The sequence below is a fragment of the Tachypleus tridentatus genome, chromosome 12, assembly GCF_004210375.1.
Source record: "Tachypleus tridentatus isolate NWPU-2018 chromosome 12, ASM421037v1, whole genome shotgun sequence".
NCBI lineage: Eukaryota > Metazoa > Arthropoda > Merostomata > Xiphosura > Limulidae > Tachypleus > Tachypleus tridentatus.
In genome coordinates, this window is record NC_134836.1 from 70,824,966 (window position 1) to 70,852,468 (window position 27,503).

Consider the following 27,503-nt stretch of genomic DNA (forward strand, 5'->3'; position numbering starts at 1 on the left):
TGAATGATGCTAGGTTGCTAGGTGATAATCTTTGAAACGAACTACTTTCCGAAGCTTGTTTGTTAAACATATTTACTTCTTTACATACAAATTAAAATACTTTTAATTGTTAAATTTATTCAACTTGTATAAACAACTTAAAACATGTAATCTTTCAACAACATGACGCTTAAAACAATTCTCTTTGTTATTAACCGCAAAGCAATACAATGGGATTGATTGATTGATTTAGTGTTTTATGACACAAAGCAGCTAGGCTATCTGCGCCTATAATGGGATATTTGAGTTGTATTTAGGGAGGGCGGACACTTAATGACATAAGCGAATCATGAATTACATCTATTCTTAGATTTATATAGAAATTTACGACCTGAAGGTTGATATTTATATTAAAACATTTCGGGAAAGTTTAATTAATAAATACTGCTCGCTATAAAGTACTAATTTTAGTATTTTAAGTTTTTTTTTAAATATGAATAATTTGTTAAAAATACAAAAAATCTTTTTTCAAGTTAAAATTCTTAAAGTCCCTTTTTATTTTAATGGATTTGCATACAATAAAATTCGAAAAATAGAAAACGGTCATAATAGGAAAACAAACAATACAGAATGTCGCCACATGTGTTTCCTGACAGGTTGTGTTTTCTTTTAACAAAGCCACATCGGGCTATCTGCTGTGTCCACCGAGGCGAATCGAACCGCTAATTCTAGCGTTGTAAATCCGAAGACTTACCGCTGCCCCACTGGGTGACCTTTCCTGATAAATACTTTATTTTTATTCAATTCATCATAGTTGGATTGTCCTTTGGGTCTGCTGGATCCAGACCCATTCCCTAAGGAAGCCCAGAAAGGAACTGGAACTATGTTCTTGGTTCATATTCTTGCATGGATGTCTTTGTATGGTTGTGTAGATGACCATATGTTAATATGTTATATTAATGACGATTGTATGGATGTGTTGTTGTGTAAGTGATGATTGTGCGGTTGTTTTAGTGACGTTTGTGTCATTCTATTGATAAAATAAAATAGTGAACATCTGTTATCATTTTGCTAGAATAAAAAAGCAGTTTTCAAAGTATACGTTTAATTTGTTTGTAGTAAAATGAATAGTTCTTAACCGTAATTGTAATAACACATAAAATTAGCTCACCTATTTAATATATATCATAAGTGTAGGTTTTAAAACATCACTTTCGCTCTAACGAAAATATATTCTCATCACCACAACTTGTTGCAAGCCTACATTTGACAGAACCCAAGAAACTGCTCGAGATATAAAGAGAACAGGTCTTACTAGTCGAAGTAAGTTCATTCACTCGTCTTCCGCAGATTGATTTTAAATTGCAGTGTATCAGCTCAAAAATCTACTGCCTAGTTACCATCTTTGGTGATGAGAACATTCGTTCCTTATAGATTGGCTTTTTTAGCCTTGGTTGGTTTGTTGGTCTACATTCTGCAACAACTAACACGTTTGTCATACTTCACTGTCTTTCGTCTTCAGTGTTTTTGTTACACACGCAGGGCTAAAAGTACAGCAGTTAAATTGAGATTCATGTTTTATTTTGGTCACATTTCAAACTGAATTGTGATTAAAATAAAATGTAATTTGTTTTGTAGTTTCTTTTATAAAATAAACGACTACATTTACTGAAGGAATGACATTAAGGGTGAAATAAACAACACGTAGTGACAGATTAACTCACAGCCACGTCAGCCTTTTAATTAGTGTTGCTAGAAATCTACTTGTTTTCCGCTAAAAGACATCTCTTAACTCGTTTCTATCACGACTGTTTGGTAAGGAAAAGTTAGTGTAATTCCGGGTTGGAGACTGAGTGTTATATGTGTATGTATATAAGACACTATTTTTGAGATAAAGGTTATAATAAACTTTAGTCAGAAAAATGTGGTTGCCTCCTTCGTCAGGAATTCTGTAGTTTCACCCTCACCTGACTTAAGTCACACCTAACGGTTTTCCCCTCAATCTGTGTAAGTAAATGTCAAATAAAATGCAGATGTCACTGAGGGAAATTCCACCACCAGGACACTAACTTAAGTGTACTAGACAACAAAAGATCTCTTCGGTTGTTACCTTGCCGTAAGGGTTATATGGGTTGGAATGACTCAGGTCTTCGTACGAACTGACTCGAGGGTGTAAATAAATCCGCTCTAACTCTTCGCCCCCAAGGTTCAATGTGCTTCACCTCCTTTCTTCAACTTTCACTTAAAAGGACACTTCGACACCTATCGGAAAGTTTGGATACTCACTGACGCCAGATATGCAGATGGCGCCACAATATCAGAGGTTGTGATGTGTGCTATAGAGTCACTTTAGCTGTAGCCAGAGAGGTGTGATGCGGCTTTTCGAACGTCAGAAGAAGGCCCACACTCGGTGAGATAATAATGTTATTAATTAATATGTTTTTTAAATATAACTGTGGTACATATACAAATATATAAATATATCACATCAATTAAAAATGCACTTAAAAAAATTTTTTTTTCGAAGAAGTAAAAATCGAGATCGTGTGAGACTTGAACTTAGGACTCTACAAAAAGGAAAGATACTTTATTGTACACAGGTATCGTGTATCCTTTTTTATTTGATGTCTGTAATCTCAGCCCTGTTAATATCTTCACCAAGCCCGATTTGTCACCAAATTAATTTATTCTTTCCATTGGAAACCAATTGTTGTAACAGCTTTTCTGTATCTGTGGTTTAGGTTCTTGGTAAAGAAATGCCACAACCTCTTCGTTATAGCACTAGACATGGCCAGGTTAATGTCGCGAGTTATGGGTTGAAGGTCCTGGATATAAAATGTGGAGACCTTTGACCTGTGGGTGCATTATAAAAGTGAAAATTATTCTCATTATTTAGTTCAAAGAGCTGGACAAAGTCCGTGTGGTGATGGGAGCTGTTGGCTGGTTGCTGTATCTCTGGTCAGTAGCTCAAAATTAGGGACAGTCATAACGGAACCCTCTGATGTGGTGTTTTAGACCAGTGATCATAAGGTGTCATTCAGGTTAAGAAAGCTAGCCTCGTTTTCATTATGTATCTGCACGTGTCTTCCTTTATGCGAAGCTATGTAAATACGTTTTGTCAGGCCCTTCGGTAGTTCTTAAGTTTTAAGTCTTACAACGAAAAGAAAACATTTTAATATTCGCGGTAGGTACAGCACAGATAGCCCATTGTGTAGCATTTAATTTCATAAAAAAAACAAGAACAAACGTATGTGAAATGTCGTGTGAAAGGTAAGGCATATCCCAAATAACATTTTATTAAAAACGTATATAAAACTTATACTAATTACAAGTGTCTGTTTCTGATGTTTATAAACAATAGTGGTGTTACTGGAATAAACCATGGAGGTTTATTCTGTAGTCTTTCAATTTCACTGCAAATGATTTTCAGAATCATTGGAATTAGTTCTGTGTGGGATCGAAGCGAACAACGAAGTTTTTCGATCTTTAACACTCGACTTTGTTGCTATAGATACTCCTGTTGAATTAAAGTAAATTGTTTATCGATTTGTTATACTTAAGGTTATATTTAAGATAGTTAATTATCAGTAATAACTAACAAGGTTTGGTTCTGAATTTCGCGCAAATCTATACGAGGGGATCTGCTCTAGCCACCCCTAATTTAGCAGTGTAAGACTAGAGGGAAGGCAACTAGTCATCACCACCCACCGCCAACTCTTGAGCTACTCTTTTACCAACGAATAGTGGGATTAACCTTCACATTATAACTCCCCCACGACTGAAATGGCGAGTAGGTTTGGTGTCACGGGGATTCGAACCCGCAATTTGCATACGAGTCAAGTGCCTTAACCACCTGGCCATGCCGGGCCCTTGTTCGAAGGTTCGACTTTCTAAAGTTAAGGGTCGCGGGTTCGAATCCCTATCACACCAAATATGCTCGCCATTTAAACCGTGGGGACGTTATAATGTGACGGTCAATCTCACTATTCGTTGGTAAAAGAGCAGTCCAAAAGTTGGCGGTGGGTGGTGATGACTAGCTGCCTTCCCTCTAGTCTTACTCTGCTAAATTAAGGACGGCTAGGGCAGATAGCCCTCGTGTAACTTTGCACGAAATTCAAAACAAACCAATTCTAAAGTTAATGATATTTGTATTTCATATTTTAATATTTGACAGTACATATTGTTTTTAGTACAAAGAACTGATGAACTTAAAATAAACCCCAAACATTCAACTTTCTAAAATTAATGGCTGTTGTTTAGGGTAATTTCGTGTGTTTGGAAAAAAAAAAAAAAAGTTTAAGGAAAGTAATGAACTACAAAGTTGAGATTTGATTATACATTTTAAAGAAAATGTTTATTAAAACAAATCAAATGAAACGTGATGGTGTTTAAAGAAGTTTTGTTTTTATTATTGAATGATACAATGGAAAATTATATGTGATCAATATGCCTAGATTTTTCAGGGGGCCGGGCTTCCTTGGCTACGCCTCTGCATGACTTCCCTCTAGTCGCAAAATTTTAAATAAGTGTTTCTTATAGCAAAGCCACATCGGGTTATCTGCTGGGTCCACCGAGGGGAATAAAATTCCCTGATTTTAGCGTTGTAAATCCATAGACTTACCGCTGTTATAGCAGGATACAAATTCTAAACAAATCAAACATTAGAAATTTTAGCTTTCAAGTAGCTCAACGCGAAATTCATTTAACAAACAAATAATTTGTTTGTTTGTTTGGGAATTTCGCACAAAGCTACTCGAAGGCTATCTGTGCTAGCCGTCCCTAATTTAGCAGTGTAAGACTAGAGGGAAGGCAGCTAGTCATGGGATTAACGAATAGTGGGATTTCACATTATACAGCCCCACGGCTGGGAGGGCGAGCATGTTTAGCGCGACGCGGGCGCGAACCCGCGACCCTCGGATTACGAGTCGCACGCCTTACGCGCTAGACCATGCCAGGCCAACAAACAAATAAACTTAGCAATAAATAAACTTCAAGTTCAGCTAGTTGGATAATTAATTCCCAACTGCCATTAATCTTCTGAGCGTAGCGTATATTCGATAATGAAATATACGACTGTGGTGCCACCTGTACAAAATCTTAAGCATCAGTAACCTTATATCTACTGAAATGTTTTAATGACACATTGGCTTTTTTACAAGGTGCTTATATTACGACCGTCGACGTTGCTTAGATTCGAAGTTGCACAAAACGGCTAAAAGCGAAACGAGGGAGTGAACAACAAGCACTGGATTTGCGCCATTTGAAAAGTGCATACGCTTTCTTTGATACACAATTTATGCACTGGCGATAAGATTCGGGGTTTGACTCTGCCTTCTGTCTGTATGTTTCCAACTAGCTGAGCAGTTAAGACTAGAAATATTTTGTTATCCGTAACGAAAGCACGTGCTCGTCGGTCGTTTTACCTTTCGCCCTCTAGTGGCACAACAATATGTCTACGGACTTACAACTCTTGAAAACGGATTTCGATACATCTCGTGGGCAGAGGACAGGTAGCCCATTCTGTAGCTTTGTGCTTAACTTCAAACAAACGAAGCAACCCATCGTTATAAAGACAGAGGACACCTTTCAGTTACATGTTATTGCAGTGGTACTTTCTGACAACAACCGTACGTGTATGCTGACAGTAACTTATTAATTAGTAAAAATGCCTGTTTAAAGGCACAATGTTTCATACAGAGACCTGGAAGGCGCACTATTTCAGTATGGAGGTCTGTGAAGCATTCTTCTCGATATGAAGACTTGGAAGATATACTCTCTCAGTATCAAGGTTTGGAAAGTATTGTGTCTTAATACTGAGGCATAGAAAGCACACTGTTTCAGTACAGAGGTTTGGGAAACACATTACCCGAATGAGAAATGTAAATTTTGGTTAATACCAAATTAAACCGTAAAGAAAATAGAATATTTTATAATAAAAGAGTACGTAGCAAAACTGTAGCTACTAGCTCTTTTAAAGCCCAATAATTAATTAATTCATTGTTAGATCTCTACTTTGGTTATCAATAGAGGGGGTATTCGAGTATCACCTTTCTTCGTAGTAAGTACAATATTCCTCATTTTGTTATCATTAATTCATTACTTTATGGACTCAACATGGCCAGATGGTTAAGGCGCTCGATTCGTAATCTGAGGCTCGATAGTTCGAATCCCTGCCACACCAAACACGCTTGCTCTTTCCACCATGGGGGCGTTATAATGTGACGGTCATTTCCACGTTTCGTTGGTAAAAGAGTAGTTCAAGACTTGGCGATGACTAGCTACCTTCCCTCTAGTCTTACACTGCTAAGTTAGGAACGGCTAGCGCAGATAGTACTCGTGAAGCTTTGCGCGAAATTTAAAACCAAACAGACAATTACTTTCTGTTTCTGTTTGTCTCGTCTAAGTATAATGTGTTTGTTGAAGCACTTAAAATAAGCGACCGTAATATGTATCCACAGGTAAGGCTGAGGGAGGGTATTCAAAGTTCTGTATCATTAAAAGTACTGAGCCACATCTTATACAACACATCTATTTAATTGATGTAACACCACTACAACTGAAAGTAGCATAACACTTTTCAAAACATCTTATACGCAGCAGAGCACGCGAACTGCTGGACCACATCGGTCCAGTAGAACTCCTCCTCTTTCAAAAATGTTTTAAGACATTCCTAGCTACAGGATATTCAAATAAAAATATAAAAAAATGTCACAAAAGTGCCTCTGATGAGCTAAGAAACTACTGAGTTATTCATTTAGAGATACAGGTGTTGCTTCGCCGTGTAATTCGGGTGTTTTCGTCATCCTGGTTTGTGTTGTGTTAACCCACACGGTAAACGTTATGCATTAATACAAGGAAGTAAGTCAAGGTCGGCGTACCGAAACTTCTTCTAAAATCTGGGTCACGTTTAGAAGGCACGGAAAACCCGGTTAGGTGATAACGTATGGAAATAAAACGGAGCTACGAGTCGTTAATGAACGGGTTGGATCTTATGTTTGTAAAAGTCCTCATTTCAATAGGTTCATCTGGATGTCTGCATCATTCGTTACTCGCTTCGTTATTGGCGGAGATGAGACAGATGACAGGTTAGTAATATTATTGTACTTAATGAGTTTTCTAGTTTGGGATTCGTAAGAATATTAGGCTCAATATTACAGTCGCGATACACAGAAACTTCGCGATTAATTTTTTTAAAAATATATGAAGCGCTTATTTATTCGCCTGCTGTAAGATGCATCAAAGAGATAACATTACACAGACTTTTTATCTGTTGTTCTAGATAGTTTTCTGTAGCGCCAAAATGGTCGGAAAAACAAATTCCACCTTGTGTCTTTTCAGAACATAGTGTATATGTGAGTAAACGAAAAAAAGTACTTTGAATATTTAACGTAGACCAATATTTAAAAAAGCGACCACGCAGCACACAATTTGTTTTAGTAACGTATATGTATGTATAATATGTTTCAGAATTTAATCTCTAAGAGGAAACTTTACATCATTGTGAAGATTATTGCATTTATATTAATGATAAAAAATGAACGTAAATGTTTCTGGTTTAAAATGTGTTCAGTGTCTGGAATTCACAATAGTATGTAGAAACAAGAAGTAAGGGTTAGAGTTCCCGAATTGTGAATCCAATGATTCGTGGTTCACGACCTGAAAAAAAAAACGCTCTCTACACTTATAGACGTGGGCGGTTTATAAATTTAGTTTGTTTTGAATTTAGCGCAAAGCCACACGAGAGCTAGTTGTGCTAGTCCTCATTCCTAATTTAGCAATGATACACCAGAGGGAAGACAACTAGTCATTACAACCCATCGTTAACTCTCGAGCTACTCTCTTACCAACGAATAGTGGGATGTAGTTTCACATTATGACGTCTTCACGGCTGAAAGGACGAACATGTTTTGTGATGGTCGTAGATTGCGAGTCGAGCGCCCTAATCACTAGGTCCCTAAAGTTAGTTGTAAATATTGGTATCAGTTGACCTCAAAGAATAATTCTTTTCAGATTCCTGTTGCTGAAAGTGATTATTCATCTGGATGGAAACTTTTAAAGCTCCTCTAATTACATTTAGCTTTTATTTCGTGTGGAAATATCTGTTAACTGGAAACTTGCTCTTTGGTTAATGGAGTATAATCGTTTTAGAACTTCGTGTAAAGCTAACTAAGAGCTATCTGCGCTAGCCATTTTCACTTACGAAGTGACAGACTAGAGGAAAGGCAGTTACTAAGCACAACCTGCCGTCAACTTGTAGATAACTCTAATCGAATAATAGGATTTAACAATTACTTTTATATTCCACTCACGGCCCCAAAAGGCTTAGTGGTTTTTCGTTTGCTTTTCCACGACGGAGCGCGAACCTCGTAACCTTTATTAAACAATATGATTGTGTTAAGCACATAGCTGCACTATGGGCCATTTGTGCTCTGCCCACCACAAGTATTGAAACCCGATTTCTAGCTTTGTATTTCCCAGTGGCGTATTTAGTTAGGGTCTAGAGGGGGCTCAGCCTCAGGTGCCCATGGTTTTAATGGAGGCTCGTTGATAATTTTATTATATATAAAATTACATGGGATGTAGGGTTTGCATAATCTTACATCCGCCACTGGTAATTCCTCAGGTGTGTCAGTAAGAGGAGGGGATAATTCAACAATCCCTCACACTAAACAACTGACTTCTTACTGCCCCACTTAAACAAAACATATTTGGACATGGCTTTCCTCAACTTTCAACTGATGATCTAGAAACTAGATAGTAATCAGTTAGCCAACAGCCCTCCCCCGTCAGTTTTCGTCAGATCATATCGAATACTTGGGTGTGACTGTCTCTTTTATAGTGCATCCACAGCCTCAAGATGCGGAAAGCATTTTTACAAAAGCGATCACGAACCATGAATTCTCGGTTTTACAATCAAGGCACACTAATTCCCAGGCCACGCCTGGTCCTACTAGTACAAATAGACAATGTTTTAAGCAATATAGAAACATAGGTTCATCCCATAGAAGCAAAATGGCCAGAAATCAGGTTCCCTTGAAATGAGTTACGAGTTTTATAATTCGTTTATTGTAGTTATGTGCATCAAACCAGACAGTGTAGTGCGAACAATAACCAAAATCTCACATTGTTTCAAACCTTTATGTGTAAATATAATCGAAACTGGCAAAATAAGGTGAAAAAAGTTGAAAATAGTGAATGAAAAAACACATCTTCCAATTCTATTAAACTAAGTTGTCGATAAGCCTCAATAAAAAAAACAAAAAACGGACATAGATTAGTTCCTACTGTAGTCTGACTGTGCAACCAAAATTAGTTTCCGAAAAATCGCGCTCCCGCACTTTGGAGCCGCGCATATGCTGTTTTTTGTAATTAAGCACAAAGACATACAACGGGCTATCTGTCCTCTACCGACAACGGGTATCGAAACTTGGTTTTTAGTGTTGTAAATCCGCAAATATACCGCTGTGCCACTGGGGGGCCGGTGGGTGATGGTCAAATCTCATTATTCGATCATTATGATCCCAAAGTTGGCGGTGGGTATTGTTGAATAGCTGCCATTCTTTTTGTCCGTCGGTTCAAAAACAGGGGCGCTATGGTTTTGCACGAATGTTTGAAAATTTCACGAAATATAAACAAAAAAATAACATTGTCATAATAGTGTTATAAGTTGTAATTACAACGTAAGCCCCCCGGTACAGCAGTAAGTCTACGTACTTACAACGCTAAAATCAGGAGTTTGATTCCTCTCGGTGGACTCGGCAGACAGCCTGATGTGGCTTTGCTGTAACTCACACATACAACGTAACCTCTGTTCTTTCTGTCATTATGTTATAATTTTGAAATATTAATTTTATTGGTTCAACTTCCACAACTCGCTTTTTATGTAGCCAAGATCAACTAGTAGTTATAATTTAACAGAAAATTAATAACAAAGGATGGTCACAAGAAAGATTAGAGTTTGGATTAAGATTTTGTATTGTTTTGTTGTTTTTTTCAGCTGAACGCTTATGCGAAAAAATTACGGTGACTTATCTACTTGTCTGAGGGTTAATAATAGTCATCGGGTTTTGATAACCTGACCAACATATATATATATATATATATATTTCTCTGGCTAATTTATAATTTTGTTATTGGTATTTCATTATCTGTAGGCTTCAAATATACTTTCTTCTAACTATTACATTATTTTATCCCGTTGTTTATCAATCGAATCAGTATATTGCAAACAGAATTATCTATCAGATATATTTGAAATAAAACATGCATAATGCTATTGGGTCCGGCATGGCCAGGTGGTTAAGGCACTCGACTGGTAACCCGAGTGCGAGTTCCAGTCCCTGTCACACCAAACATGCTCGCCCTTTCAGCCGTAGGAGCGTTATAATGTGATGGTCAATCCCACTATTCATTTGTAAAAGAGTAGCCCAAGAGTTGGCAGCGGGTGGTGATGACTAGCTGCTTTCCATCTAGCCTTACACTGCTAAATTAGGGACGGCTAGCGCAGATAGTCTTTGAGTAGCTTTGCGCGAAATTAAAAAAACTAACAAACAAGCATAAATTTATATAAATATAAGAATTAGTACACTCTATAATTAGAATAGCTACACTCTATAAGAAAACATGATGCATAAAAGTATTGATAGATGGCGCTTGCGTATAGACGTTACGATATATAAAGTAAGTGAAAACTAATCTTCCACTCTTTCTTCATAGAAAAAAGAAACATGATAATTTTCCGGCCGAACTGCACTTTCTTTTAATGAATCTGGATTCATCCATAATAAATAAGTTTAATTGCAAAGCTGCACAATAAGCTAACTATGTCTTGCTCATTGCAGGGTTCGAACGCAAAGCTACAGCGGAGCTACTACTACAGCATTGATCGAGCAGAGAGTGCGAATTGCTAACAATAAGTTTTTCAATATGTATTGCTGTATTTATACAAATTAATTGTATTTATATCACAAAAATCGCCTCATGTAAAAATAAACTGCGTTCGTTAGACTATATACACTTACACACAATACTAGTCACCCAGAGGCTGAACCGTATGTTTGTAGACTCAAAATGTTCAAATACGGGGCTCGATTCCTTGTGACGGACAGAATACTATAACAAACAAACACACTATTAAGATCTATTTCACATTATATGTAGTTCTTATGTTATAATTGTTTTTCATTTCGTTTTCACTTGAGGTTTTAGCTGTTATCCTACAAACAGATCACCTGGCGAGCCGGATGGGTAAGTTTTAATAAAAGTCACGTGTACTTCAAGCACCAGATCAGGTAATTAATCACAATCTGTGTAACTATACAACCAGTCCGGTCGCTTTAACAATGTAAAACGTGCATATTAAAAACAACTATTATAATTCTAATGGCGTAAATACCATAAAGTCATTGTAAACAGAATGTGTGCTAATAAAAACAAGATAATTTTAATTCGTGCTTTTTCACAAAAACACAACAATCAAACACAACAACATTAGGTATATATATCTAAATTATTTTCACTGCGACAAGAATGTTAACGGGAACAAATACATACAAAAATATAAACTATTATCCTTTTCGAACATTCCAAGTAACTATATGTTATCACCTACGGTTGAAAGTTTTAATTAGAAAATTCTTTCTTAAACTAATACACAACAACAGCAAATTGTATACCCGTATACACAACATTAATTACTATTTTTTTGCTATCACAAAGTACATTTATCACTATTTCTTACCCATAATGCTCTGTCATCTTCGTCAGACCTTCAAATTACAACATTTTCTCTGCGTTTCAAAGAGTGGCCTATTGGTTAGCTCAAAGCTGCGAATCCAGGGAATCAGGGTTCGAAGCTCATTGCTGGAAAACAGGATCCGAATTTTAGGTCCATGGGTGTGTTATGAGAGTGACGATCAGATCCCGCCATTCAGACAAGAGTAGCCCGAGAGATGGCGGTGGATGTTGTTGGCTGGTTGCCTGTTTTGTGGTCTATCAATTCAAAATTAGTAATAACTACGTGTAACTTTGCGCGAATATTCTGAAATAAAAGAAGCGAAGCGTAGTGTTTACTCAACCTTAGTTAACTAAAGTTTGTTGTTAGAAATTAGAAATGTTGGTATCATGTCTGGACTTGCATCAGTATTACTTATATAGTGATGCTGTTTCCACTGCCTGGTATCAGACATTTCCCAGGTGCGTTCACCGATTACTACGGTAAATTAGTCCATGTTTCTATCGAATCATTAGAAAATAACTCATGTATAAAATAGCGGTGAACTTTCTTCTGGTGCCAGTAATATACTGACATTTCTTTTGGTGCCACTAATACTATGACATTTTTTTGTAATGCCAGTGATCCACTGGAATTCTTACGGAACCTCTGATTTATTATGAACAGGTGGTTTAATGCGTTCGACTCGAGACCTGAGAGTCGCGGGTTCGAATCCCCGTCGCACCAAACATGCTTGCCCTTTCAGCCATGGGGGCGTTATAATGTGACGATCAACCCCACTATTCGTTGATAAAATAGTAGCCCAAGAATTGGCGATGAGTGGTGATGACTAGTTGCTTTCCTTCTAGTCTTACACTGCTACATTAGGGATGGCTAGTGCAGATAGCCCTCGTGTAGCTTTGCTCGAAATTCAAATGAAACCAAAACCATCTGATTTATTAGAATTTTTACTCTTGTCACTAAATCATTAATTTATTTTGGCGCCATTTTACTCACTCAAGTTTTCCCCCATTTCTCTGATCTGTTGACATTTCATTTGATGCCACAGATTCACTGGGATTTCTGTTGAAATTTCATTTGGTGCCACAGATTCATTGGGATTTCTTCTAGTGTTGCTGGTTCACTTGAAGTTTTCCTGGTACAAAAAATTTACTGGAGTTTTTTTTTTTCTCCTTGTTTTGCTGATCCATTATAATTTATAATACTGTTAGAATACTAGATGTACTTACGTAGAATCACTAAAAGTGCTATGCTTCAAGAATAAATAAAACCGAAGTTAAAAGTAACAAATATTTTTATTTGTTGCTTTAGAAGTTTATATGTCATACTGTGTTGTAGTTTACAGGGTGAATAATTCTCCTCGTGATTCGTGGTACGTGCACTTTTTACTGACGTCACGACAGTACAAATTATAACGTTAAGCGTCTCCATTTTAGTGTCTACTGACTGACTAATGGACAACACACTATTGTACAATGGTGCGAGTGGTTAAAAGAGGAGACACCTCCAGGCGTGTTTCGGCCCCTTTTTGTTAGACGTTTTATGATAACTTTGTGTAAACACTAGCTTTCGTAATGGAAATATTCGATTCTTTGTCAAATGTAAGTTTAAAATGACAGATATACAATGTAAACAAGCAGTTTTCCCTAACATAATAAACCTACTTCATCTATATGAGAAGTAAACCACAACTAATGTTTTAATTAAAAATGGTTTGGTGTTGATTTAAATACATTCATATACATCTATATTTCATAGTATAAGTTATTTTACTCAGTTCTTACTTTTCCCTTCGAAGTTGAGTAATGAATGATGTGTGCGGTTATGTTACCTGGCGTTAACGGTGGTGGGGTTTAATAGGACGAACTCGTAACCTACTTCGGGTTACGTCAGTAATGACGTAGGACTACAAACAGATGGTTTGAGTGATATCGTGCCACAAGGGTCTCTCTGTTCGCCCAAACAACACAGACAAGTTTCGCGCACGTGCTAGTGTCTCCTTCCATAGACTTCTTGTTGTGGATAGACAAAACACCTGTTACAACTAATGGGCATCTATCTTGTAACTCAACAACTTAGAGAAGTGTAGCTTTGGATTACTGAGGATTAACCGCTGAAAGGTAAGGTGGGTTGGGGTTCAACGTTGGACATCACTACTTACATCCATAAACTTTTATATAACATTTTAACCACGATTCGTATAAGACTCCAAGGTACATATACACACACATAAAACGTGTTTTAATTGGGTAAATGTTGTAAGAAACAGATGATTGTATAGTAACATCATGTTCATATTGCAGTAAAGCTTTGCTAACTATGTCAGATCTAATGTCATGACACACACTGTTTTCCTGCATGGGTCTATGCTGAGCCGCTTTTAGTTTTACTATCTTTAACTCTTACTGACTGGACGTATTATTTTTAACCCTTGCAAAGGTTGCTCTCGCTTCTTTTATTACTGCCGAAATTTTTAAGCGCTAACAGTAATTTTCTTAAACTGGATTTTATATTTCAGTAGCTTATTTGAATAACTGATTTTTAGTACTTATCCAAGCATTCCGGTTTTACAAGAAATGCACTTCTTTGAATCCTTCTACAAAGAATTATTTCCACTAGTTCTTAAAAAAAATAATTCTTGGAAAAGGAATGTTTATTTCTCAAATATATTGATAAGTTCTAGCAGAATTCCCAGCATGCTTTGTTGTTCCTGGATTTTAAAGATACATAAATATGCTGTTTCACATGTAAGAGATCCATGCTGGCGACATGATCTAATGATTTTTTTTTTTTACTTGACTTCGAAACAGAGAGGAAAATAGATTTAAAAAAAAAAACCTTTTCTAGATGTTGGTTATACATCTGGAAGTTTTTCATATAGTTTTTCAGTGTAGTAGCCAGTTATAATTCCGTTATTTTATACTATGAAAAACTAGGTAGTTGTCGCCATTGTTTAAACACTACCTCGTAAATAAATCATGCATAAAACATGCCTTGAAAACTGAAGGGCGTAACGCAAGTACCTTGGGCAATTTGAAGGTAAACTCAATGTTTTGTACAGTTCACTGTGATAGAAGGAACACTATCTTAGTTCCATTAGTTTGGCCTTCTTACGAACGTACCCTTCTCGTGACGTATTCATTGTAAAGTGGCTCGCGGTGTGCTTTCTGGAGCTTGTGGCCCATTAGAAACTTAACTTTCAACACGCTTATCTCTACATTATCCTGGCTAACGTTGCAAACAGTGATAAACTGAACGTTTACGAGAAAAATGAAATAAAATGGCAAACCACGCATGTAGTGGAATATCTTACAATTGACAGTTGGACAGCGAGAACTGAAAGGACAATTGCCAAGTGGTGATGACCCGACCAGTGACTAAGGAACAAGCAGTCATCACATTTACCGATTCATTTCCGAAAATGGAGTGGTCAACAGACAATAACGTGAGGGAAAATAAAATGGAAAAATATTGACTGGTCAACAGATAATCGCTTGAGTGAGTGAAAGAGAAGTAATCGACAGATAAAGACTATCTTCGGCAAAATAAGTTACACCACAAAGTTATTCTAGAAAAATAAGAGCCATTAGCTGCCAGCATTGATGTTGATAGATGTCCGAATACACGCTTGTAAACAAGTGTTTGATATGAAGACTAACAGTGCATTTCTGTTAGTTTCTTTTATCGACCTTGTGAGTGTGAAACATTACGGTGTAACCTACCCTTGTGAGTGTGAAACATTACGGTGTAACCTACCCTTGTGAGTGTGAAACATTACGGTGTAACCTACCCTTGTGAGTGTGAAACATTACGGTGTAACCAATCCTTGTGAGTGTGAAACATTACGGTGTAACCTACCATTGTGAGTGTGAAACATTACGGTGTAGAAAGTTTAAACTAATTTTTTCAGCCACGAATATATATTTTGTAAAAAGGAAAAAAAAAAGTTGCAGTGAATGATACATATTAAAGTTTTAGCTTTTAGAGGGCGCTACAGCACTGAACGTAGAATAAACTTTAGTTCTCATAAGATGCATAGTTAAACTTGTGTTGCAGAACTTTTTACCCACAGAACATTTGTTTTAAGTTGTTTAGGAAATGTTATGGTGCAGCCAACATGAGTTATCAATACAGGTTATTCAACAAAAGAAAAGCGAGTTTTTCAAATAACAACAACAACAAAAACTAGTTTCTCGAGATATCGATTAAATTTCACACAACTGATAAAATTATTTTTCGTTCCAGTTTTATGTTTCATTAATTAATGATCGAATGTCTTTCATCACATAAAAAAGTAACATTTTGTAATTGTTTTTATTTCAAACATGTATCATGTTAATTTTATGCGATGACCCTCCGTACCGCGATCAGCAGAATTCTTCTGTGCCTGAATGTTTCTTAGAGCAGGAAGCTCTAAGACGATATCAAACAGTTGTGTTAATACTTCTGTGTCTGAATGTCTATTAGAGCAGGAAGCTCTAAGACGATATCAAACAGTTGTGTTAATACTTCTGTGCCTGAATGTTTCTTAGAGCAGTAAGCTTTAAGACGATATCAAACAGTTGTGTTAATACTTCTGTGTCTGAATGTCTATTAGAGCAGGAAGCTCTAAGACGATATCAAACAGTCATACTGACTCGGCAAAAGTTTGGTGTCTGGTTAACCACTTGTTTCTCTAAACCCTTAAAAGATAATGACATAGGATTTGATTAGAAATAGTTTCATATAAATTTAGGTTAAATATAGCATCTTATAGGTCTGGATTAAAAACAGTCTGATAGAGAATTGGATTAGAAATAGTTCATCATAGGTCTGGATTAGAGATATCCTAACACAGAATTTGATTAAAGATAATCTTATATAGGTCTGGATTAGAGATATCCTAACACAGAATTTGATTAAAGATAATCTTATATAGGTCTGGATTAGAGATATCCTAACACAGAATTTGATTAAAGATAATCTTATATAGGTCTGGATTAGAGATATCCTAATACAGAATTGGATTAAAGATAACCTTATATAGGTCTGGATTAGAGATAGTATGACATAGAATGGGATTAAAGATAACCTTATATAGGCCCGGATTAGAGATAGTATAACATAAAATTGGATTAAAGATAATCTCATATAGGTATGGATAAGAGATAGTATAACATAAAATTGGATTAAATATTATCTCATATAGGTATGGATAAGAGATAGTGTGATACAGAATTGAATTAGAGGAAGTTCTGGCATACATATTTTATCGCACTCAAAGCTAAAATGAGCGAAGTAATTATTTTTGTGTTGTTATTTTTTCTAAATTTTCAAACGTAAAGGCAGGCAACACTTTTTGCTGTCCTTGTTAGCCTGTATTTATTCATCCAACACTAGAAGAACAGTTTTAACGTCTCTCTATCGAACTTTCTAGTTGTGGACCGGAAGCACAAGGTGACATGGTTAGCAGACGAAGAATCATTTCCCGTTCACGTGATGAACTGAACTTGGACTTTGGTCTGTTGGAAGATGAAGATATTTGGTATCAAAAGGAACGTCTCTATAAGGTAAGCAGAGGCTTCGTATTATTTCAGAACATTCGAGACATTTCGTTTGCTGCTGTTTCTTTAAAGAGGCTTGTTTATTGCAGATTTAAAAATAGATTAAGCTTTTGTGATTTTTTTCTTTTATAATTTCTCTAAACCTTTCCACTACGAATTATAGTTAACCAAATTTAATCGATTCCAAAGTAATTAAATTAATTAATTTATAGGTTACTTTAAATAGAAAGTGGGCAAGTATGTGAGAATCACTGTTCTACCGGACACTGTAAGGGTCTGGTACAGACCGAGTTGCACCAGACGGAAGGTGGGTCACGTCACACGAGCAGAAACCAGTTTACCTTGTAGGTTAGTGTTTGGTCACGATCTGATACGGTGCCCCCCCCACTCTCCCCCACGTACGTGAGTATTATAACTAACTGTACATTTTTGTTTGAACAAAACCAAACTTAACATTCCGGCAGAATCCCACTTTTATAGGACACGTCTAAATAAAGTAATAGTTTTTTTTGTAAACGTTTATTACCACACACAGTTAGTTCTTCTAGTATTCTTAAGCGGTTGAAAAAAAAAACCTCAAGGAGTTTTCATTAAATAAGTATATTAATAGCGCTGGAAATTCGATATTTCACGAAACCCGAATGGTTTCTTGAAGTACTGTTCTCGTAGCTGATTTTTTAAGAACGTTAATTCTTTATAATGATATGTTACCTCATCTAGTCCGATCAGTCTTACTAACTAATTATAATAATTGTTTGTGAATTTTGAAAATATGAAACCCCAGTGCGGTTTGAGACCATTTGGCTTTACATTAAAACAATCGAACGCGATAGAACTATTATATTAGAGATGTCTTTATTACTAGGGTAATAGTTATAGACTAGCTGTCGTTCTAATCGGAATAACGCGTTACATATAGACCAGTTGTCGTTGTTATCGAGATAATTCGTTACATTTTGAATAGTTGTCGTTGTTATCGGGATAACTCGTTACATATAAACTAGCTGTCGTTCTAATCGGGATAACTCGTTACATATTGACCAACTGTCATTGTTACCAAGATAAGTTTCAAGTTGTTCAGTCCTTCACTGGTGTTATTCGTATATTTTCTCTTGGTGTCATTACTGATTCATTTAAAACATTTTAATGAAAACCTCGTGATATTTTTAGCGTGGTTATAAGGGGCACATCCATCATTGCAGAATGAGGGGTTTCCACCCCACCCCCAAGAAGACAAAGAGAAGCTTTTCTTCTGCGCAGAGAATTTAAGTGACTTACACAAAAGTCAAGAGTTTATTTTGAAAAAGAAAAAAAAATCTGAAAATAGAGCTTTTACATTTTTTCTAGAACATTAGAGTGGGGTTGTTCCCCACTGAAGTGGTGACTGAATCTACACTTTTCGGCGGACTGGAAGATGTTTCTGGGTTACCTGGAGCCTGAGGGTGCACACGCTTTTTAGCGACTTGTATTTCCGCTGTGAAGCGCTCTGAGATGAATACAGAATAATTTGATACCGGCTCACAAAAATGACGTGTCTCTTTGTGTGCGGAGACCTCTAAACCCTGGTATCGTCAGAACTGCAACCTTTGTGATTTTCTTTCCAAAAGTGCTCCGTCATTTCTGTCTTTCACAATACAGATGTACATTAGATTAGTATATGCGGTTGGTACTTGCGAATTAGGGCCCGTTTTAGTTAAAACGACTCAGATCGTTTTGAGAAGAAAAAAAAAAAAAAGAAGTTAAGAAATAAGTATAAACTCGTGTGAAGTGAAATCCAATTATGGAGATAATTATATATATAATGAACCCGAGTAGCTCAGCGGTAAGCTTCTAGACATGTAGCGTTGAAATATTAGGCTCAATACCCGCAGAGGACATAGCTCTAGTCGCCCGATTTTGTGGCTTTGCATTGAAACAAACAAACAAACAAACAAACCGGTTATTGGTGATACGCCTCAAAAATCACTCTACAGAAATTCAAACAGCTTAAACGGTATTTCCATGTAAACTCTTGTTTCGATACCCGTGGTAAGAACAGCGTAGATAGTCTATTGTGTAGTTACCATCACAGAACTGTGTGTGTGTGCTGCTCTTAACGTGTTCGTGTGTCGTCTTCAGGATTTTGAGGCTATTACACGTGCATGTCAAAGTTTTAACCGATTGGGCTCTTCATGAACTTGTAGCTTAAAACAAGCAACATGTAATTTTTGTCTTCGTTTAGAAAAATTTTGTCGTATTAATTTTGAGCTCCTTTACTCTTGGTTTCATCGGGAAACCTGACCCCTTATACCAAACTTCGATACATACATGTATATATACACATATATACGGTGGACGCAGCAGTCTTGTGCTTAATGATAAATAAACAGAAATAATTTCGAATGATATTAGCACTGTCTCTATTTTTAGCCCCGCCATGGCCAGGTGGTTAAGGCATTCGATTCGTAATCTAAGGGTTGCGGATTCGAATCCCCGTCACACCAAACATGCTCGCCCTTTCAGCCGTGGGGGCGTTATAATGTGACGGTCAATCCCACTATTCGTTGGTAAAAGAGTAGCCTAAGAGTTGGCGGTGGGTGGTGATGACTAGCTGCCTTCCCTCTAGTCTTACATTGCTAAATTAGAGACGGTAGCGCAAATAGCCCTAATGTAGCTTTGCGCTAAATTCAAAATAAACCAAACATTATTTTTATTAGAAAAAAAATGGAGTCTTAAATGTTTCTTTTTATGTTACATATTTCTTTCATCGAATGTTTTCAATCCTGAGTAATCGATTATCATCTGTTCATTTTCAGTACCTTTTAAATCCGTTTTATTCTTGTTGTTTTGTGTTTAAATATCACCTGCACCGAAACTTATTCCTCGTGTTTCGATAACGTGAAAGAACGTAAAGTTTCGTGACGTGACTTCTTCGTTCAACCATGTGAACTATGAGGTTATGAGGTATACTACTTCCATGTATTCAACTAGTGCTTGAAGTCGGGAGCTGGTTTGTAGAGTTCTTATACTTGACATATGAAAGGAGAGCCAGAAAACATAACTGATTTGTGGGTAATTTTAGATTAGGCCAACATGTATTATCCTGCAATAGACACTTTGAATGTTTTTGCTGTATTAAGTACATTTGTGTCATTGTCGCTTGGTGTCGCATCTTGTTGCCCGTATTAAAGCGCGAGGAAAGAACGAGCGAGATATTTTGTAGCCCTAGACAACTGTAAAGTACTGGGGCGGTTTCATTTATGCTGATAGATAACGGGGTGGTATTGAGCTCTCCTGAAAAGAGGTGGAATTTCATCCCCCCCTCTCCCACTTTAAGCTCTGTATTCAACAAAGAGCATTGTACTATAGTCTAATTTACCACGTAATATATATTCAAGAAAACATAACACCGGAATCTGGTCAGCCACATAACGTATAATGAACACAATATACAACCAGAATTTGCTAACCATGTAACATATATTCAAGAAAATATTACACCGGAATCTGGCTAAACACATAATATGTAATTAACACAATATACAGGAGAGTTTATTTTTCGTTTTACCACACAATTTTATGATGAGCTGGATATGTTAGCTGTGTCCTCTGTAGGAATCGAACTTCGAATTTTAACACTAACATTCAAAAAGATAGTCACCAAGCCACCACAGAACTACAAAGAGATACTTAATTTACCACTTAATGTGTACTGAATGATATACTTCACCAGAATTTACCATTTAGTCAAATACTCAACAAAATACGAAACTAAAATTTAGTTTGTTTGTGATTAAAAAGAAAGCTGTATAGTAGGCTATCTGTGCTCTGCCCACCACAGATATCAAAACCCGTTTCCTATAGTTGCAGGTCCGTAGACATACCGGTGTACCACTGAGGCGCCGAGAATTTGATGGTTTCCAACATAATGTGCGTTCAGGAAGATACAGCAGGTATCTATCTATCTACCAGGAATATCTCCACAATCTGGCTCACAGCATACACGAACACTCGACAAAATACAGAAATCAAATTCCGAATTCTAGAGGACAACAGTGACGTAATAATAGATTTCAAATTCAAAATAAATGTCAAATAAATAATAAAGGCTTCTTTTTTTTTCGATAACAACCGAAAACTAGAAAATATTTGTAAAGTAATAACACGTTTTCAATAAATGTAAGTTAATTTTGAGATGCATAAAAATGGCAGTAGTTTCATAAGTTTAGACAACAGCAGGCATAAGACAAGAAATCAGGTTCACATCACCACGTGACCCTATACACTCAAGTTGTGAGAAAACAAAACCTACTTACTGGCCTAAACCACTCCCTTTTTTGTTTATGTAATTTTACTATATTCTGCTTTGTTTGGCCATGTATGGACTTCGTGGTACCGTAAAATGATTGACAGATGAGTCCCTTGGCAACGGCGATTGTTGTGGTACTGCTGCATTACTAACCACAGAAACATATAACAAAGAAAACTGATCTACTTTCAAAATACAAAAAAAAAAAAAGAAATTCGTGCTTTCTCAGATTTCTTCAATACTCGGGTGTGGTTAATTTGTAGGACATAAAGAACAGTTTTTTTTTCTCCAGGTCTTGATTGTTTAACGTTTATAGCAGAAGAACAATGGATCCTTTTCAGTCTTTATTCGAGGATCGCGTGGTTATCAGTGAGTCTGTTTTTGTTTTCGGGCTTTATTTATTCCAAGTTCACGAGATTAATGAGAAGCCAGTGGAGCGAATTGCATGTACGTGTCGTCTAATTAATATATTTATTGTCCACCATTGAAAACGTCAAACTTTCCAGTTATTACAGATAGAATCGCTGTGCTAAGACTAGTTCTAAAACCTTTCTCAAAGCGGCAGGCGCGCATCCCCAAGGGGGAGCGTGAATGATCTCTTAGGGAGAGGGGGTAAGTGCAAGATTAAGTCGTTGAGCACAAAGCTACACAATAGGCTTTCTGTGCTGTGTCCACCAGGAGTATCGAAACCCGGTTTTTGATGTCGTCAGCCTATTGACTTATCGTTGAACAATTTTTCTTTTTCTTTTTTTGGAGGGGGGGGGTTGCAAGCGATTGAAAGAGTCAATAGTGTCATACTTTAAAATTTATCGTTTTAGTATCTATTTTTATTAATGAAATTACACGTAATTACTACAACAATTACAACACATTAGTGTGTATCCGTGTGTTAGAACTCGTCACTTAACTCGCTCTTTAACTTTGTTTTTTAAAATAGTTAGTGTGTTCGTAATTAAACACAAAGCAACATAGTGGTTTATCTGTTCTCTGCCCACAACGGGTATCGAAACCCGGGTTTTAGAGTTGTAGGTCCGAAGTCATACAGCTGTACTGTTGGGGTATCTAAACAAAGAGCGAGCTCGCGCAAGAAAGAGGAACGTGAATGAGAAAAGTTTGTAACACACTGTTATAGAAGATGTGTTATAGATGCTTGAGTTTGAAACTTAAAATAAATACCAAACACAGTTTCTACTACACCCTGTGCTGATGGAAGTTTTAATTATCCAACTTCGTAAGTTGTACAGGCGACACAATGGAAGAATGGCTTCCTTCTAAAATAATTCCCAACATTGAATTTTTTTTCGTCCAAAACAATAATTACTGTAAATAAGCGATGCTTTCAGAATGAAATGTGAGCCGGGATGTTTCGGTAGTTAGGGGGCGTTCGAATTCCGGTCACACCAAACATGCTCGCCCTTTCAGCCGTGGGGGCGTTATAATGTTTCGATCAATCCCACTATTCATTGGTAAAAGAGTAGCCCAAAAGTTGACGGTGGGTGTTGATGACTGGCTACCTTCCCTCTAGTCTTGCACTGTTAAATTCGGGACGCCTAGAGCAGATAGCTCTCGTGTAGCTTTGCGCGAAATTCAAAAACAAACAAACAAACCAAACAGTCAACCCACATAATGTAGAGTGGGTATTAAGACGTGTAATTGAACGTGAAATTTTTTAACGTTAAGATCAACTAAAGTTGGTCAAATTCTGTAGTCACCTGGCTTGCTCGTGCGTAATAACATGGAAACAAAGAAACGAAAATAATCTAATACTCAGAATACGAGGTTTCCACTTTTCTGAACTAACTAGTTATATTGTCATCAGTTAAATAACTACTTTTCAACTTAGATAGCTTTCACCTTGTACTTTGTAAAGGAAATATTATGAACATTTTTTTAAATTTAATTAATATCCATCTATTTATACCACGTAACAGATAAAACAAAAACCACCTCGACCTGTGACGATTTGTTTGTTTTTTTTAATTTCGCACAAAGCTACACGAGGGCTATCTGAGCTAACCATCTGTAATTTAGCAGTGTAAGACTAGATGGAAGGCAGCTAGTCATCACCACTCACCGCCAACTTTTGGGCTACTCTTTTACCAATGAATAGTGGGATTGACTGAAACATTATAACGCCCCCGCGGCGGGGAACGTGTGACGAGAAAAATATTTATATCATGTAATGAATAAAACAAAAATTACCTCGAGGCCCGGCATGGCCAGGTAGGTTAAGGCAATTGACTCATAATCTAAGGGTCGCAGGTTCCAATCCCCGTCGCACCAAACATGCTCACCTTTTCAGCCGTGGGAGCGTTATAATGTTACGGTCAGTCCCACTGTTCGTTGGTAAAAAGAGTAGCCCAAGAGATGGCTGCGGTTGGTGACGACTAGCTGCCTTCCCTCTAGTCTTACGCTGCTAAATTAGGGACGGTTAGCGCAGATAGCCCTCCTGTAGCTTTGCGCGAAATTAAAAAAAATCAACAACAACCTCGACGTGTGACGAGAAAACGGTTCAAACACCTGATCTATGATAGCCTGTGTGGTTAAGTCAAATGGAATATATTTGAAAATGATTATTTACGTTGTTCTAAGGTCGCGTATATGTACGTATTATGTTCGTATGCCGTTCTGAAAATTTTGATATTAGAACAATTACGCTACGAAACAGCCCAGCTTAGTTAACTCGGGTGTTTTCAGCTATAACATAACCATTATAAGTTGTTCGGTTGCCAAGGCCATGGGTTTCCACCAAATGTTCCCACGGTTAGTTTTCTGTCCTGATTTTTTGTTTAATATTTTTCCGGAAGTTCATTTGGTTTTTAAATGTCGCGCAAAGCTACACGAGGGCTATGTGCACTAGGCGTCCCTAATTTATCGGTGTAAGACCAGAGAAAACGCAGCTAGTCATCACCACCCACCGTCATTTCTTGGGCTACTCTTTTACCAATGAATAGTGGGATTGGTCGTTACATTATAACGCCCTCGCGGCTGAAAGGGCGAGCATGTTTGATGTGACTGGGTCCGGCAGGTGAACATGTTCAAAGCAATACTGTTTCTCTTAACGAGCGAGCAGCCAATCCTGGTACAACTAAGCCCTCTCTCGGGCTGATTTAGCGTACGATATCGGTTTGAATAGTAAGTTTTTTGTTGTTAATTTTCAACTAACGCCCTAGCGAAATAACTAGAACGTAGACGAAATTACATAAGGCGTTTTAATATACTATCCCTCATTTCCCTTCAAAATAAGCACATCATTGTAAAGTGACAGAATTCAGAATTGTATCTGGGAAACTTGCACTGGAAAATACACTTATGCATATAGATAGAAAGATAGACAAACAGAAAAGTCAGATTCAGAAAAAAAGGGAGAATAATAATTTAAGATAGATAGAAAAACAGACAGACAGAAAGACAAATAAAGATGACTAGAGAAAGTGAAAATAGAAAGACAAATAAATAAAGATAACTCGATAAACAGACAGATAGAAAAACAAATAGAGATGTCTAGAGAAAGTGAAGATAGAAAGACTAATGAATAAAGATAACTCGAGAAACAGACAGATAGAAAGACAAATAGAGATGGCTAGAGAAAGTGAAGATAGAAAGACAAATAAATAAAGATAACTGGAGAAACAGACAGATACAAAAATAATAAAGATAGACAAATTTAGTGCTGTTTCGTTGTCTTTGTTTTGGAGGGGGGTACCATGGCCCGTGTACATGAAATACAAAACCCAAACGTGTTTATTATGTCATGCTAGCCTAGCACAAAGAAAACTTTATATTTTAATCAGGATTTAGGCCAAAGATAAGTTTGTGCTAGCAACTGTGAGAGGCAAAGAACAAGTTTGATATTTACTAGTTTGCAGGCGTCAGGCGTAACCGATTGCGAAAAATGAGTTTTTTATTTCACACGTCTTTCTCTGTCTTTCTTTACAGAAATCTCGATTTGCTAAGAGGAATATTTCAACTCATTTCTCACCACGTATTGGTAACAAGTTTTATAATACAAAACTCAAATTATTTGTATTGTATTTGAGCATATTTAATCAACAGTTGGGTTCGGCGAATTAACTTCTGTTGAATTAGTCACTTTTATCACGTAAGGGTTAATGGATTTCACCATATGGGAGCGTATATTGTTTTTGGGCAATCACAGTTTTGTATTGTCGTGAAAGTGTCCCAATTTTGGAATGTTTAATGATTTATCATCCATTGGATATAACATATTTTGTTGAATCATTACGCTTAAATATATTTAAGGACGTATACGTCCTGAGGACATCCTAAAGATGACTTGTGTGTATGTCCTGATAATTAGAATGAACTTGGGAGTGGTGTTTATAAATTCAGACGTAAATTATACGGTTTACGAACACACGTTTATTTCCCAAATATTTATCACTTATGGTTCGACATTTTTATTCAATTTGTTGCATGCATATAACTGATTGTGGCATCCAAAGGAAATCGCACGGGACATGTGAATATAAGTATATAATGAAACAATAGGACATTAGTATAATAGTGTTTGATATAATTCACCTTGTGTTTAATGTTTGCTAAAGCGAGTAACGTTATTTGTACAAGCACTCTTGGTAAAAGTTTTGGTATTTGGTTGTCGTGGATAAAATCTAACGTTTCGTAAGCGCCTCGGCTCTTTTTTTCTTTGGTGGTGGTGGGAGATTCCGTCGCCCAGCTTTTCTAACAAGAATCAGTAACTACACGTTGAACATTTGTAACCAATATCACGGTTTAACTTGCTAAACCAGCGCCAACGAGTGGGCCTTATAGAGTGTGGGCGGTGCAGGTGAACTCCCGTTCGTCAACATGACGTCCCCCACAAAGCTCTGTGGATACACGCCCTTTGCTGTTGTTATTCATACGCTAGTAATCAGCGTATTTACTTAATAGTGTTTAATAACAACTTGTATTATTTTGCGTTATCAAATTGTAGTTCTTTAAACTTCTAGTATGTGACGTCACAGTTAATGCGGAAATTCATTTCTAATTTAAGTATAAAATGAACCTTAAACACTACTTCTACTGACTTCAGAGGGCTTGTCATGGCCTGGTGGTTAGGACTCTCCACATGTCGTCTGTAGACGTAGCGAGTTCGAATTCACTCGCCAGAAATTCTCGCCCATTCAGCCGCTGGGTTGTTATAATATTACGCTTAATCCCATTATTCTTTGACAAATATTAGCTCAAGAGTTGGCGGTAGGTGGTGTTGACTAGTTGTCCACCCACCCTCTTGTCTATCACTTCTAAATTAGAGACCGTAGCTTAGGTAGCCCTCGTGTAGCTTTGCTCGAAATTCAACCAACAAATAAATACTGTCTCCAGTGTTTCTTATACCAATTCCATATTGCAAAGAATTGTTATCGGAAAAAAAAAAGTAAAATCTTTAAATCTTTAAAAGAAATTAAGCATTAGTGTCGACATTACAGTGTGGTTTCTGTAGAAACTTGAGGCTTATTGAAACTTGGTTTGTGGTTGATGCAAATATTACCAAGTCTCAAGTTTTAAAACAAACCACACTGCAGTATCTTTTCTAATTCTAAAGGCATTTACACATTTTTAAAGTAATAGAAGTCCCATCAATTGATGAATCCCTTTTCTAAAGTCTAGACAACTGTGTACTGATGATACATTTAAAAAATAGAACTAATAATAGTGTTTCCAATAAGAACACATAATGAGTAAAATAACGAACAGTCACTTAGAAGTTGTAAAATTGCTACTTTGTGAGAAAAAACGATACCTTTTATACTACCCTTTTTCCTTAACTTTAAATAGTTACTGTTATTATTATTATTATTGGAATTATTATTAATGACGCTATTATTTTCCCGTGTTATTCTAATTCACCTAGAGAAGAGTGAAATAAGGACGCTGAATTAATCTTATGTTTGAATGTGAAAGCGGGTTTAAAACCTTTCCCATCGACATTCTTGTG

General features: G+C 36.7%; 1 protein-coding gene across 4 annotated transcripts in view; it reads left to right on the forward strand.

Annotated features, from left to right (window-relative positions):
* Positions 1-27,503, forward strand: part of LOC143233546 (uncharacterized) — a 92,581-nt gene that overhangs the window by 35,753 nt on the left and 29,325 nt on the right. The window contains exons 1-3 of one of the 4 annotated variants that reach the window (XM_076469879.1): positions 2,337-2,389; positions 6,999-7,064; positions 17,130-17,262. In XM_076469879.1, the coding sequence (XP_076325994.1) occupies positions 2,352-2,389; positions 6,999-7,064; positions 17,130-17,262 (237 nt within the window). In that variant the 5' untranslated portion in view covers positions 2,337-2,351. Of the gene's footprint in view, positions 1-2,194; positions 2,390-6,998; positions 7,065-13,632; positions 13,834-17,129; positions 17,263-27,503 lie in introns of those variants that run through there. The other 3 variants (XM_076469881.1, XM_076469882.1, XM_076469880.1) reach the window with 3 other exon arrangements.